The following is a 16,917-nucleotide window of genomic DNA, read 5'->3' as shown; positions in this document are numbered from 1 at the left end:
CATTGATGATGATGATTCGCCAGCATGGCACATCCGTAATGTCAACTGACAGCATACTCCCTTTCTTCGGCACACGACCCGCAGCTCCGAGTCATATGCGCGAACAATAAGACGTTCCAACCCTTGCCTCGCTCGTCGAGGCACCCACGCGGGTCTCCTCGTGAGTCACTCCTGTTGCCATCGAGGTCGGTCACATCGCCTTCCCTTATCCGCGCCGGCGGCCAGGCGCGGCGTTACCGTCTTGGTAGTGGGCGGCGGCGTTATTGTTCTAAAGCCGTGTCCAAACACGAAGATGGGCCGGCCCCACAATGGGGGAGCGGCGCTCTCAAACACGCTCCCGTCTCTTTGCCTTCCTCTCCAGCCGGGCCGTAATGTGCGCTGCGACCCTCCGCCGCCGCTGCCGCCAGCTCTGTCGGCACGTTTCATTGTCAGCGCCCCGCGGGCACGCCGGATCAATAGGCCCGCCGGCTGCTGCCATCTGCCGGAGCCGCCCGCGCACCTGCCGGTGCTGCCATCTCCGCGCGCTGCCGACAACCGCGTGAGGGAGGTGAGAGGTGGAGGCTGTAAGACCTAAAAGTAATTATAACTACAGGAACCGCGATGGGCTGCGAGTTGGTCACAGTTATTACTTCAAGATGGGGCGCACTGCTGCGCCTCACGACATACAGTTTACCCTGGACTCTGACGAGAGCAGAATTTAGTGTGCACTAGGTGGAGAAATCTACTCCAAACGATGAAAGTAAGAAGAAAATTAGAGACATTCGGTTGATAAAATTTGAACTCTACAGGGTGCACCAGAAATGTTAAGACAAACTTCAAGGGGTCCTAGAGAGTGTCTTGAGGAACAAATAGAGGACAGCCACCCACTTCCGGAAATGTCATCCAACGAGGCTACAGAGCGTCGAAGTTATAGACACAAAAGTGCTGCATGGTTTCAAGTCATACCTCGCTAACAGGAAACAAAGGGTGTCAGTGCAAGGGACTAGTGAATTACGTCATCACAAGGATCCATCTTAGGGCCATTGCTTTTTCTTGTGTACATTAATGATCTCTCATCAGTTACACTGCCAGAAGCAGAATTCGGTTTGTTTGGAGAAGACACAAGTATTGCAATAAATAGTATGTCGAGTATAGTTCTAGGAAGATCTTCTAATGATATTTTCATGGATATTAATAAATGGTTTAAAGCCAACTCACTGACATTAAACTTCGAAAAGACTCACTATATGCAATTCAGAACCTGTAAGAGGTTTCCACCCAGCATATGCATAAAGTATGAAGAAGAGCAGATAGAAGAGGTTGACAGTCTTAAATTCCTGGGATTACAACTTGACAATAAATTCAGTTGGAAGGAGCACACCACAGAACTGCAGAAACGCCTTAACAAATCTGTATTTGCAATTCGAGTGTTAGCTGACATACGCGACATAAAAATGACAAAGCTTGCATACTTTGCCTACTTTCATTCCATAATGTCATATGGTATAATACACTCCTGGAAATGGAAAAAAGAACACATTGACACCGGTGTGTCAGACCCACCATACTTGCTCCGGACACTGCGAGAGGGCTGTACAAGCAATGATCACACGCACGGCACAGCGGACACACCAGGAACCGCGGTGTTGGCCGTCGAATGGCGCTAGCTGCGCAGCATTTGTGCACCGCCGCCGTCAGTGTCAGCCAGTTTGCCGTGGCATACGGAGCTCCATCGCAGTTTTTAACACTGGTAGCATGCCGCGACAGCGTGGACGTGAACCGTATGTGCAGTTGACGGACTTTGAGCGAGGGCGTATATTGGGCATGCGGGAGGCCGGGTGGACGTACCGCCGAATTGCTCAACACGTGGGGCGTGAGGTCTCCACAGTACATCGATGTTGTCGCCAGTGGTCGGCGGAAGGTGCACGTGCCCGTCGACCTGGGACCGGACCGCAGCGACGCACGGATGCACGCCAAGACCGTAGGATCCTACGCAGTGCCGTAGGGGACCGCACCGCCACTTCCCAGCAAATTAGGGACACTGTTGCTCCTGGGGTATCGGCGAGGACCATTCGCAACCGTCTCCATGAAGCTGGGCTACGGTCCCGCACACCGTTAGGCCGTCTTCCGCTCACGCCCCAACATCGTGCAGCCCGCCTCCAGTGGTGTCGCGACAGGCGTGAATGGAGGGACGAATGGAGACGTGTCGTCTTCAGCGATGAGAGTCGCTTCTGCCTTGGTGCCAATGATGGTCGTATGCGTGTTTGGCGCCGTGCAGGTGAGCGCCACAATCAGGACTGCATACGACCGAGGCACACAGGGCCAACACCCGGCATCATGGTGTGGGGAGCGATCTCCTACACTGGCCGTACACCACTGGTGATCGTCGAGGGGACACTGAATAGTGCACGGTACATCCAAACCGTCATCGAACCCATCGTTCTACCATTCCTAGACCGGCAAGGGAACTTGCTGTTCCAACAGGACAATGCACGTCCGCATGTATCCCGTGCCACCCAACGTGCTCTAGAAGGTGTAAGTCAACTACCCTGGCCAGCAATATCTCCGGATCTGTCCCCCATTGAGCATGTTTGGGACTGGATGAAGCGTCGTCTCACGCGGTCTGCACGTCCAGCACAAACGCTGGTCCAACTGAGGCGCCAGGTGGAAATGGCATGGCAAGCCGTTCCACAGGACTACATCCAGCATCTCTACGATCGTCTCCATGGGAGAATAGCAGCCTGCATTGCTGCGAAAGGTGGATATACACTGTACTAGTGCCGACATTGTGCATGCTCTGTTGCCTGTGTCTATGTGCCTGTGGTTCTGTCAGTGTGATCATGTGATGTATCAGACCCCAGGAATGTGTCAATAAAGTTTCCCCTTCCTGGGACAATGAATTCACGGTGTTCTTATTTCAATTTCCAGGAGTGTATTTTACGGTAACTCTTCAAGTCAAACAAAAGTTTTCAGAGTCCAAAAGCGTGTAATACGTATTATTTGTGGAGTAAATTCACGGACGTCCTGTAGAAACCACTTCAAAGAACTGGGTATACTGACAACTGCCTGTCAGTATATTTACTCCTTAATGAAAATTGTCCTAAATAATATATCTCTCTTTCCAACAAACAGCTCAGTTCATACATACAATACCAGGAACAAAAATGATCTGCAGAAGGACTTAAAAGCATATACTTTAGTTAAAAAAGGGGTCCACCACTCAGGAACACTCATCTTCAATAATTTGCCAGCAAACATAAAAATTTTAGTTGCAAATAAAGATCAGTTTAAAAGGAGCCTGAAAGACTTACTAGTGGCCAACTCCTCCTACTCCAATGGAGAATTTTTTAATCTAAATAAATGATGTGTTGTATAGATTCATACTATTACTATTGTTATTTCAGCTTTAAAAAAAAATATTGACATGTTCCACATCCACGAGGATCTCCTCAGCACGGATCTGTGGAACGAAAAACTAATCTAATCTAATCTAAAGACGCCCGGCGCCCGCCACTAGACCACCCTTTCGCCAGCAAACATGTCTTTGTACGCTGACGTACTGTATGCGAAGCGTCTCGCAATATTGTTATTCGGTGATAGCCACTAACGGCAGTGGAGAAGATTGAGCTAGCTTATGCGTAGAAAGGCCTTGTCTCCTGTGAATGCGATGCTCTGTTGCCTTAGTGGATGACAGTTTGGACACAGGTTTCCGTCTGCAGTTTATTTTTATTATACCGAAAACAATGGAAATTTTAGAAGCTTCCAAGAAAAAAATTAACTGCGGATGGAAACACGTGTCCGAAACCCCCATCTACCGAGGCAACAGAGTATCGCATTCATAGGAGACGAGGACCGTCTACGCACCAGCTAGCTCCATCTTCTCCACTGGCGATCGTGGAAGTCAGTTGCGATCACTGAATAACAACCATCACTGGAGACGTTCCGCCTACGCCGTCAGCGTACAAAGGCACCTCTGCTGACGAACTGATAGCTTAGTGGCAGGCACTGGCGTCATTAACTTCGATGCTCTGTAGGTTTTGTGGATGACTTTTCCGGGCAGTGGATTGCTCTCTTCGATTTCTTGCTTAAGACACCTTGTATAACAGCATCACCGACAAAAAGCTCCATTGAACTTTCGATGCACCCATTCGATCATTTATACATATTGTGAAAACTAATGGTCGTATGAACACCCATGGAGAAAGCCTCAACTTACTTTTACGTATGAAGATTCCTCTCCGTTAATCCTTTCACTATCAAGGGGATGTGTATGTCTAACGAACCAGTGAGAATTTTCTGCATGTTATTGATATGTATCAATGGCAAACTGGTATAGGGAAGCCTGTTAATGTTTGCAGAATTCTTATAATTACAGTCTGCACCTGTAGGTTGTGCTGTCTTCATGTTTCGTTGTTAGTCCTGTGTTCTGCTCCGCATCGAATTACACTCATCGTCATAAATTAAGGATAATTGCAGAATGCGGTGCCACACAGCGTGGCACTACACAAAACTGGCGCTAATGGCATAGGCACATAGGGAACACACACGACACAGATCTGTAAGACCACAGTGATAAGTTGACAAAACCGTCACGAAACACATGTGCTACAAAACGCCACTGTTTCCTGCGCATATACCCCGACATCAATATGGGATATGATCACCATGCACACGTACACAGGCAGCACAACCGGGTTGGCATACTCTGGATCAGGTGGTCGAGCAGCTGCTGGGGTATAGCCTCCCATTCTTGCACCAGTGCCTCAAGTGTCGTAGGGGTTTGAAGACGTGCAGCGATACGTCGACAGAGAGCATCCCAGACATGCTCGATGGCAGCTCAGTGGGGCCGTGCGTTATCATCCATCAAGAGGAAGGTGGGGCACACTGCACCCCTGAAAAGGCAGACATACTGGAGCAAAATGACGTCCCGATACACTTGACCTGTTACAGTTCCTCTGTCAAAGACATGCAGGGATGTACGTGCACCAATCATAATCCCACCCCACACCATCAAACCACGGCCTAGATACAGGTCCCGTTCAAGAACATTAAGGGTTGGTATCTGATTCCTGGTTCACGCCAGATGAAAACCCGGCGAGAATCACGGTTCAGACTATACCTGGACTCGTCCGTGAACATAACCTAGGACCACTGTTCCAATGACCATGTACTGTGTTCTTGACACCAGGCTTTACGGCCTCTCCTGTGACCAGGGGTCAATGAAGTGCACATTGCAAGTTTCCGGGCGAATAAACCATGTCTGTTCAGTCGTCTGTAGACTGTGTGTCTGGAGACAACTGTTCCAGTGGCTGCAGTAAGGTCCCGAGCAAGGCTACCTGCAGTACTCCGTGGCCGTCTGCGGGCACTGATGTAGAGATATCGGTTTATAAATGAGTCTCTGCGAGAGAGTGGAAGTACAGCAGAAAAGGGAAATTGGTCTGAAACTTTGAGAGTGGTCAGCTGGTTTACCTGGTTTCAATTTTTTTTGGCCTGTAGTTCATTGGCCAATGATCCATAATGTAGAACGTTGGAGAAGAAGGGAACCAGCCATTTTTTTGCACCATGGCCCATGTTTGTCAGAAATTGTTGTATTCTAAATTGTCCCCGATAAAACTTTCTCAAACAGGTACACAAGGTCTGTCAAAAATACTTGTACAATCTTCTGCGATTGGCGTCCTCACACCAAAACGAGAGAAAAGTCCATACAACAATATTTGGTAAATTATTCTTTTTGTCGTTAATAATGAAGCAACATTTTACAAAGCTTTCAAGTACAAAATCTGCCAAATGGCTTCCGCTATCTCGTACACAAGCATAGACTCTTAGCATCGAGATCTGTTACACCCTTTCATCCCTCCCCGGACGCTGTCGAATGATTTTACAAGCTTCCATGTCACTTCGTTGAAATGCTTGTGTCTGCGTTAGGAACGTCTAATGCACTGTTTTATGGGTGGACCACAGATAATTATCCAGACGACTGTGGCCGGGGAACGTGCAGGCCATGGAACAGGTCCTCTCCTTCTGTCATGCAAAAAGCACATGCTTTCCCGTTTTTCAGGGCACTTCCTCATTCACTACATACTTTACTTCGAAAAGCTTTCATTAATAGCTCAAAAACCTAATTTCTAACATTCTAACATCGACCTTTCTTTTGTTGTTTTGGTATGCGGAGTTCGCAAGTCTCTAAAAGTTTTGCTGATAAACCTTTCACATCTGCGTTAGTCTCTAAACAAACAGAGAACCAAGTAACACTAACATGCACCATAATATGTGGTACTCATTAATTGGCCTCACCATATTTCATGTATTATTGGAACGACTTCCGGAAAATTAGCTTTACTATCTCCTGGAGGTTCGAATGTTGGGCAAAGCGGAAGAGGTCTTTTTTAAAGATAGTTGTCATTAGTTTGTTATTATTTGTTTCTTTTGACTCATAGGAGCCTCGTGCACGATAAATTTTGTTTCGTAGAGAATCCCGCTCCATTTTTAACCCAACCGTCAGTTCGCGCTTACAAAGGGAAATGCAGTTATTCTCCCTTTGTAATAACGTAATCACGCAACAAAAAGGTGCCGTAATACACAGTACTGGTGGACAAAGAACTTCACGATATTTTTTTGCCTCGTTTGTTACACACGGCTCGGACTGTAATACCGCGTCGGTCCTCATTGTCTGGTACACTCTGAGAGGTCGGGCGCAGCTTGTTTTCTGTAGTATTGCGCAAAGAAAGGGGGTATCACACCGTGTCGTCTGCTACCTGTCAAAATATGATAACAATAACGGCCATATGCTGTACGCCAGCACGTTCCTATGTGTGTGGGAATTTTTTGTAAAGAGGTTTCCTCGTAACTTTGTTATGACAACGCTTGATGTTCTGAACAGATTCTGAAAACATCTGCGAAATCATTGTTAACCATTGAAACGTTCTATAGGGTGGTCCATAGGAGTCGGCCGCTGTGGCCGAGCGGTTCTAGGCGTTTCAGTCCGGAACCGTGCTGCTGCTGCGGTCGGAGGTTCGAATCCTGCCTCGGTCATGGGTGTGTGTGATGTCCTTAGGTTAGTTGGGTTTAAGTAGTTCTAAGTCTAGGGGACTGATGACCTCAGCAGTTAAGTCCTATAGTCCTTAGAGCCATTTGAAGCATTTTTTGGCCCATAGGAGTTGGATCACCTTTCCAAAACAAATCAGGAGGACAAACAGTCAAATGACTTTCATCACTGGCGATTCTTCGGATAACTGAAGGAAATAAGGTGCTGAATCCGTGTGGAACTGCTTGGTCAGTGAGAACTGAATCGATGAGTGTGTTCTCAGATCGAAGGAAGGTACGGACATGTCGCCTCCAATAACGGCGTATATAGTAAACATTGTTGTATTCCAAGCAAACCTAAGGTTGATGAAAGGTATACTTTTAATTTTATGACACTGAATGATACCTTGTAGAGGTGGGGTGTCTTACGTGCCTCAACTGTGCAGACAACCGCTAGTGGGTATCTGTGGAGAGGCCAGAATAACCCATGGCTGTATGAATGCATTATGTGTTCTTTAGGACATATCCGAAAGAACAGACGCCACACATTTTCAAAGTAGCGAGAGTGGCCGATAGGTGTGCCGAGATAGTCCGCTCAATTGCGATAAACACTGTGTGCGGGTGGCGCGGCGGTGAACGCCACTGTCTCGTAAGGAGGAGACACCGGGTTCGAATCCCGGTCCGGCACACATTTTCGCTCGTCGTCGCTGATTCCGCAGAAAGTCCCGATGCAGATGCAGTTGACATCCGTAGTTCCTTCCCTTTCGTTTTCTTTCTTCCCCCTCCCCCTTCAGTTTACATAGCCCTTAGCTCCTGGCGAGCAGCAGCATCCTTGATGTGCTGTTGCTGCGAACGGCTGAAAGTCAAGTGAAACTACAGTCGTTATTTTCTTCTCCATTGTCATGCAGTTTTGTTGCATGATATAGTGGTCCAGTCTCTCCAGTCATCTTATGAAATAAGCGAGTTTTACTTTCTTTGGGAAAACTATTTAAGCAGTCAGCGTAAATATTTTTGGACATTATTTATTGATTCTTGTTCATTTCATAAAATGTCCTTTGAATCCCCTCCACCTCACGAACCCACGCTTGGAAAAACCGAGTTGTCACTGCTGCAAATTCCGACAAACGATATCACTTGTAACGCCCCAATGCGGCGTGCACAGCTGTGGATAGCCCTACACCTTCCCCAAGCGTGCGCTTCCACGTTGGTGGGCTGATACGATAAGGGAAACTCCGTTCTCATTTGCGTGCCAGGCCGTCGCTGTAGGGGAAACGTTCGGTTTGAGTTGGCCTGTGCGTAGAGGAGGGGCCCCCTCGCCAACACCCCGCCTCCACGAACGTGTGTCGTCTCGCACAGGATTATTTAAAAATAAAAGCTTCGGATAGGGTAGTTTCCCGAGGGCGGCGACCAAAGGCGAGCGTCTCCACGCACGCTCGCTCTCTCTCTCTCTCTCTCTCTCTCTCTCTCACACACACACACACACACACGCACGCAACGGGCACAAGGGCAAGCAGCAGGCGGGGGCGCGTCGTGCTCACAAAAAGCATGCGAAATTTGTTTCTAAAACGTATTTCGCCCCCGCCTCACAGGCGGCGCACGCAGGCAAAACTCCTCGCCTCCCTGTGCCCTCTCCCACCTCCTTGCAGCTTGTCCTGCACGCCTCCTCCTCTTTACTACTTCACTTTTTATTTTTTATTTTTTCTTTCTTTTTTTTCCTCAGCCAACACACGCAGCCTCTTCTGTCAGAGACAGTTTCGCTCTCTGTGTTTGTCAGCAAGTGCGCCGCTATCTGTAATCTGGATTCTTTGAGAGTACTCGGGTCGGAGCAAGGAAATGGTGGAAGGGAGAGAGGTGAACATTCTCTCTCTCTCTCTCTCTCTCTCTCTCTCTCTATTCTTCACGTTTCTAGCAACTAGCTCGAGGCAGCTTAAAAAGAAACAGAAAACTGCGACGAAAGGTGGAACAAACAATAGTTTAAAATTAAATTCGTGTAATTTCTCTCCGGTGTCGGAACCACAGTTCCTGGAATCTTAGATACTCCTTGTAAAATGAATGAGAAAAAAAGAAAAGGACGTTATTTCCTTCCAGCTGTTCTTGAGTACATCATTTCACATAGGTTACATTCACGAGAAGTAGAAAACTTTTTCTTGTATTTTTCAATTAACACAATGTACTTTGGGCCAACTTCTGGAAGCGCTGCCGTGTTTTCTGTCTTTCTCGGAGACGAGGTATTTAATAATTCTTCTTACGAACTACGAGAAGGAAGGAAAGGAGTTAGATTAGGGTTTAACATCCCGTCCACGACGAGGTGAGTAGAGATGGAGCACAAGCACGGCACCGGGAAAGGACGGGGAAGAAAACTGGAAAAAGGAACCATCCAGGCATTATCCTTAAGCGATATAGAGATATTGTGGAAAACTTAGATCTGGGCGTCATTTTGAATCCTGCTCCTCCCGGAGACTAGAGTCTTAACCAACGCGCCATTTCCTTTTCTTGTAGATTAGATCTTGTCACGCAAGAGGAATCTGTTAAGTGAGGACCTAAGTCTGTTATAGTAACTTTTGGCCATGCCAGCTGGCGCGCGAAACTACAGCCTGATCTACGAACATTGACCCACTTACGACCACTGACAATAACTGCCAAGACGGCTATCTTAGAATTGGATACCCTCGACGTAGCGAAGCAGCTTAATCCGCGTAATAAAGGGAAAGCATTCAGTCCAGATTGTATACCAGTCAGATTCCTTTCAGAGTATTCCCATACAATAACTCTGTACGTAGCAATCATATAGAACAGCTCACTCTTCGTAAGGTCCGTACCTAAAGTCTGCAAAGTTGCACGAGTTACACCAATATCCAAGAAAGGAAATACGAGTAATCCGCTCAATTACAGATCCATATCATTACCGTCGATTTGCAGTAGGATTTTGGAACATGTACTGTGTTTGTACGTTAGGAATTACCTCGAAGAAAACGATTTATTGACAAATAGTCCGCAAGGATTCAGAAAATATCGTTCTTGTGAAACACAACTTGCACTTTATTCTCACGAAGTAATGAGTGATATCCACACGGGATGTCAAATTGATTCCATATTTTTAGATATCCAGAAGGCTTTTGACACCGTTCCCCACAAGCGTGACTACGGGGTAAAGTCTCGGTTGTGCGACTAGACTCATGATTTCCTGTCAGAAAGGCCACACAGTTCGTAGTAACTGACGGAAAATCTTCGAGTAAAACAGTAATATCTAATCTCTGTTCAAAAATGGTTCAAATGGCTCTGAGCACTATGGGACTCAACTGCTGAGGTCATTAGTCCCCTAGAACTTAGAACTAGTTAAACCTAACTAACCTAAGGACATCACAAACATCCATGCCCGAGGCAGGATTCGAACCTGCGACCGTAGCGGTCTTGCGGTTCCAGACTGCAGCGCCTTTAACCGCACGGCCACTTCGGCCGGCTCTAATCTCTGTATGCACATCCTTGTAATAGATGGTTACAACGACTTCGGCTGTTCAATACGAAATGAAAACACCTGCAGCCGTCTTTTTTTCACTTAATTTATTTGCGCAACCACTTAGGCGTTGCTTTACACCATCTTTAGGCCCCCTGACCAATGTAAGTTGAGAGGAATCCAACCTCGTGTTTGATCATAGCAGGAGCTAATAGAAAGTAACCGGTGTCCGTTCATCTCTGCTTTACACGACACTACCCCTTCGTTCGTCAACCGACCGTAAAAAACATTTTGTACCTGAAAATATTTTTCTGTCATCGCTTTTGTGAAAACTTTAAAGGTGTACCTCGCCGTGTTTGGGGTGCCTATGTAGGTGGTACAGTCTGGGGCCAGTCTTATATCTTAAGAGCCAATTAATTTTCAGGATCCTTCCAGAACACCACATCTCCAACGCTCTAGTCCTCTAACCTTTTAGGTTTCCTCGCCGTCCATGATTAACTTCCACACAACGCTATACTCTAGTGGTACATTATGAGCTATTTCTTCTTCAATTTGAGATTTATATTCGATACTATCTGTTCCCGGCCTCGCATTACTGTGGCTCACTCTGGTGAAATGGAAAATAAAGAGAAGTGGAAGCTCACGTTTTTAATAAGTGTGGGAATTGGCTATATCCTTCTCCTCCCTGTCTCTGTCCATATGCGCCTTTCCCCCGCCTTATCTATATTCTCCTTCTTCCCTCTCTCCCTGTCCATCACCTCTTCCCCCCTTCTCGTTCCATATTCTCCTGTCTCCCTCTCCTTCTGCCTCGTATCATCTCCTCCCATCTCTCTAACTCCTCCCGCCGGCCGGAGTGGCCGTGCGGTTCTAGGCGCTACAGTCTGGAACCGCGTGACCGCTACGGTCGCAGGTTCGAATCCTGCCTCGGGCATGGATGTGTGTGATGTTCTTAGGTTAGTTAGGATTAAGTAGTTCTAAATTCTAGGGGACTTATGACCACAGCAGTTGAGTCCCATAGTGCTCAGAGCCATCTATCTCCTCCCACATTTCTGTGTCCATCTTCGCCACGCCCCTCTCTCTGCGTCTCCTATCTCCTCCTGCCCCCTCCCCCCCCCCCCCCCCCCCCCGTTCGCAGTCGCGGCTCGTGGTCTAGTGTTGCCTCTGGGAACTGGGTGACGAGATCGGACAGTGAAAAAGAGTGGAAATTTGTACGAGCGCTGATAACCACGCAATTGAACGCCTCACAAACCAAATATTATCATCATCATTATCATCATGCCCCTCCCTCCGTCCATCTTGCCCTGCCCGCCCTCTGTCTTCATTTCTTCCCACCCCTTTGTCCATCTGCTATCCCTCCCTCCCCCCCCCCCTCTCTGACCTTGAGCCGTGTTTATTGTTGTTATAAATTCAGATTCTATAGTAGTATTCTAATCATTAACCGATAAACCACAAATACAACTTTCCTGTTTCCTAACAACGTTTCACTTATACGGTAACGTGTAAAAATCTGAATTAAATTCGTCGAGTACTTTTTGAAATTTTTGGTAACAGTATATTTTACATATACTGTGTGAAGAAAAAATGCCACACTTGGAGGTCGGCATACGCCGCCCCGTCCAAATTCAAGACGAAAGTTAGCAAAATCATATAGGATGCATTTTGAAAACACGTGTATGAAAACGAGGAGCTGGCAACACGGCCACATGGTGCAGCGCATCGGAATGTACTGAGGGACGTGTGTCACCCCCCACTACCGTGCCAGCCGTCGTAGCTCACTGAGTAGGCTGGTGGGATATCAAACCCATCTCCACCATGGAATGCCAGCACGGTAGCTCAGCGTGTTCTGAAAAAAAAAGCTGAGTGAAGTATTCAACGATTAACTTGGAGCAGTGTCATGTGACATCCGCCCAGACCAAAAGACGAGAACAGTGACGAGCAAAATCAAAAGAAAGAAAACGAAAAAAATGGAGCTATGGTTGGAATCGTCGTGATGTTCCTTTTTTATTTTTTTTAGTCATCCGGTCCCTAGTTCTCGTCGTTCGGAAGCAGGATATCATTTTGTCACATGACAATAGCCTATCACATGACAGTGGATTCCATCCATTAAATTGCATGCATGTGTCTACTAACAGCATAGTGCGCAACCATAACTAGTCCTGTCGTGGTAAAATATGGCGGTTTCCCGATGGAGAGCACAAACGATGAATACGTTGATATCCCATTTGATGATGCGGGTATCCGATAACTTAGGTGCTGCCGCTGCTCGTGCGTATGCTGCACGGCACCCGCAAAGGCGCCATCTCGCTAAGAATGTTTTTCATTTCCTGTAGCAACGCTTTCTGGAAACCGGCAATCTTCGTCCACAGGTAGTAGACATACTCAACAAACAGTGGACACGATGTTTGAAATTGTTCCCAATTACCTCACAAAAGTACCCGTAATACTGCAAAGAATTTCCAAATATCTCAAAGACTCGCTGTTAAAGTATTACACTTTGTAATACTGCACCCAAATCATTGCATGTTAAAGTAACGAACATTTTGTAAAAAAAAAACGTGACATCAACTGACGAATCTAGCTTCCCTCTTGAAGATATTTTCAACCTCCACAAAAGCCGTTATTGGTCGGAACACAGCCCACATGCTTTGGCGTTAACCTGTGGGTTGGAATCGTGGGAGGATTGTTTTTGGGTCCTTACCTGTTTCCGGAAAAGCTGAATGCGCCCGGGAATCGTACGTTTGTTTGCAATACTTTGCCTGACCCATTAGATAACGTTCCACGTGGTGTTCGGCGACAGTTATTGCTTCAGCATGATGGTGCACCGCCATACTTTAGAGTGATTATGCGACGCTATTTAAATGAAGGATTTCCAGGGAAATGGATTGGTTGAGGAGGTCCAGTGTTCTGGTCTCCACGTTCCCCGAACATTAATCCACTAGATTTTTATGAATTTACACGACCTGATAGCCGCTTCGGCAATGGTGAATGCAGGTGTGTTGCGGAGGGTCCAACAAAGTGTGATCCAGCGAGTGGCGTAGTGTTTACAAATCCAAGGTGGTCGCTTTCAACATCTTCTCTGAAGTGAACGTTACTCATAAGTGTACATATCGGCTCCGTGAAGACAGACCTGGACATCAAACGTACAGAATAGAATTGTTGTACCTAGCATAACATGCAGTCTAGTGTAGCCTACCTATTGTGTTTTTATTGGATACAAGTGGTAATATGAATACAATTTGGTATTTTAACTGAAAAAAAAAACGTTTGGCCGAATGCGATTCCAACATCCTTATCTGCATGTCCGCTCCCCATGGCATTCAGCTCCAGCACAGTACAGAAGTTCATGCTACCTGTTCTTGGCCACACTGCACCCAGTTGCACATGTATACGCCATATGGCGCATCATTAGATACATTGAAACGGGCGCCTATTCGAATGTAGCGTTGTGTCAAAATTTCAAACGAATCGGCGAAGAACTTCCAGAGATTTAAGATGTTGAACAAACGAACTTGAGATGTTTTCTGACAACGCCCCCCTTTTATTACTTTATATATATTTATGTGTCACATGGCGCTCCAGTAGGTACATAAAAAGATGCTCATATTCGATTGCAAGGTTGTGTTAAAATTCCAAAGTGGTTGGTGAAGAACTTTCGGAGATATACGATTTTGAGCAGACATACATTCACATTTACTTGTATACATTATAGACTCGCCTTCGGTAGAGTGCAGTTTAAATTCCTGTCTGGTCATTCTCATTTACTTTTTGCGTGGCATTCCTAATAAGTATAGGAGACTGCTTGGTCTTCATTGATCTTGTCAAAGAGATGTTAAATTCCAAATTTCTTGTTATTTTTCTCTTCAGTGACGAAGCATTTTCTAAGGTGTCAAGTATTGCGAAAAAAGCTAGTTCATTCTTTCACTGTTTGTGAAGGTTTTAAGTCGCACACTCGCGTTGCACTAACACTGGTCTCTTTCCGGGAGATCGTTGTCATTTGAATAATATTTCGTTTCAGTGTAGTTCAAAAAAATTTGTGTCACACACAAACTCATACAGACTTCCACTATGGCGTTCATTGTTTGGCAGTTAGTGCCAGGTGCTTTGCAGTAAAGCGAAATGCTTGTGATGAAATATTTTTCATTCTATTGCACCAATTCAACAAATACAATCTCTTGTGCTAAAAGAAAATGTGATTGAACTTCAAAATATTTTCGGCCAAGTCATGCAACTGATCATATAGATCTGTGCTACTCTTACGTCAGAAAATTTTGTGTGGATATCCTCTCCCATCAGTCATCCCAAATGGAAAAAAAGTGCCTACATTGTACGTGACCTTTGCATGTCAGGTGGCTGTGCAAATCGAAAAGATTTAATGTCATACTCATGATGTATATTTATTCAAGACTGTCTGTTGTTCCCGTTTTTTTCGATGATTTTATAACCCAGCTTTTCGTGAGACCGTGCCTGACTTGCCTCCAAGGTGTGTGTGACGCAGATTATTTAGTATCTCGTATCAGTCAATAGGACACTCTGATAACAATGTAGGACTAGTACGAGCAAAAAATGCGATTAAGTTCTCAGCGCATCTGCCATGATTCAGGTTTTCTATGGAGTTCACCAAACTGCTTGATGTAAACACACAAGTTTTTTTCAAGGGTTCAACAATCCCTTTTTACGACATCCACTTATCTGTCCAAGTCAGCGCTGCGTGACTGGTAGAGTCGCTGTAGATATGCAGCATAGCTCTTCTCTTTAATCAATATCCTCCATTAATTTACTCTGGAAAGACATTCAACATTACTGAACAGTATTTAAGAGGAATTTTTAGAAAATATGTCGCTGACGGCCTGAGAGTCGGCTGCAGTTGTATCTCAGGTTGTGTGCGACATTTAAGGAAGTGATGCCTGTTGCCACCATGTGTTCATTTTGTTGCTCTTATTTTGCATGACGCATTTTTTCTTTTTTTCCCAGGTGCAGCACTTTTTGGCCCAGGAGGCATTTTTGATATTCATCTTCAGAATCAACAACCCAGCGTGCAGGTAACGCCACAGCGATGTTTACTGACATTACATCATTCCTAACATATAGTGGACCATCTTGTGTGTTTATTTATTATCTTTAAATCATTAAGCTTCAGATTTCACTGCATCATCATCTACATTCATACACTGCAAGCCACCATATGGTACCTGGTGGAGGGTACCTTGTACCACTACTAGTCATTTCCTTTCCTGTTCCACTCGTAAATACTCATAGAGCGAAGGATAAATGACTAGCTATATGCCTCCGTATGAGCCTTAATTTGTATTATCTTCGTGGTCCTTTTGTATGTATATTGGCACCAGTACAATCGTTCTGCAGTCAGCTTCAAATGTCGGTTCTCTAAATTTTCTCAGTACTGTTCCGCGAAGAGAACGTCCTTTTCCTTCCATGATTCCCATTTGAGTTCACAGAGAATCTCTACAATACTCACATCACGATTGAATCTATCAGTAATAAATAAACAAATCTAACAGTACTTTTCTGAATTGCTTCGAAGTCTTCCTTTAATCCGACTTGGTGGGAATCCCACACACTTGATAAGTATTCGAGAATGGATCGCACTAGCATTCTACACACTGTCTCCTTTGCAGATAAACCACAATTTCCTAAAATTCTCCCAATAAACTGAAGTCGACCGTGCGCCTTTCCTACTACCCTCCCTATGTGCTCATTCCATTTCATATCGCTTAGCATATTTAATCGATGTATCTGTGTTAAACACCACAGCACTGATACTGTATTCGAAAATTATAGGATTGTTTTTCTTATTCATCTGCATCAATTTACATTTTTCTACATTTAAAACTAGTTACCATTCATCACACCAACTAAAAGTTTTGTCTAAGTCATATTGCATCCTCCGTCAGTCACTTAACGAGTACATCTTCCTGTACACCACAGCATCATCAGCAAACAGCCGCAGTTACATAACTGGGGATCCAAAAAATTATAGGCCAGTATCCTCAACATCACTTTTGTATGGAATCCTTGAACATGTTCTTAGTACGGATATAACAAATGTGATTGATAGGGAAAAGCTTTCATCCACATATCAGTGTGGATTACCTTGTGCTTCCTGAACAGACCAATTCCATTAGCGAGCCTTTGTCTGTATTACCATCAAGGAAAATGTGGCAGTGTTGATTGAGACCAACTGCATTCACATTCCGTTATAGTAACATGATTTAAATGTTCTTTAATATGCATTATAGACTCCTAAATCCAAGGCTTCTAACGCCTAGCATCTTTTGACTTTGTGTCAAAAAAGCATTGCACTTTGATACAAATGTCTTTTGTTGTAATTAAAATTTGTTCGCAGATGTTTGTCAAAATCATGTATGATATGAAATGCTACATCGTATCAAAATCTGAAATCTCATAACACTCACAATAAGTAGACTGTAGCTGGTATTTGTTAA

General features: G+C 45.3%; 1 protein-coding gene across 1 annotated transcript in view; it reads left to right on the top strand.

Annotated features, from left to right (window-relative positions):
• The window catches only part of LOC124545453, a 522,016-nt gene that overhangs the window by 454,619 nt on the left and 50,480 nt on the right, over positions 1-16,917 (top strand). The window contains exon 5 of the mRNA XM_047124378.1: positions 15,428-15,495. Within this exon, the coding sequence (XP_046980334.1) occupies positions 15,428-15,495 (68 nt within the window). The remainder of the gene's footprint in view (positions 1-15,427; positions 15,496-16,917) is intronic.

This window comes from Schistocerca americana, chromosome 8 (genome assembly GCF_021461395.2).
Source record: "Schistocerca americana isolate TAMUIC-IGC-003095 chromosome 8, iqSchAmer2.1, whole genome shotgun sequence".
Classification (NCBI taxonomy): domain Eukaryota; kingdom Metazoa; phylum Arthropoda; class Insecta; order Orthoptera; family Acrididae; genus Schistocerca; species Schistocerca americana.
Note: the sequence above shows the minus strand (reverse complement) of the source record. Positions and strands in the feature narration are given on the sequence as shown.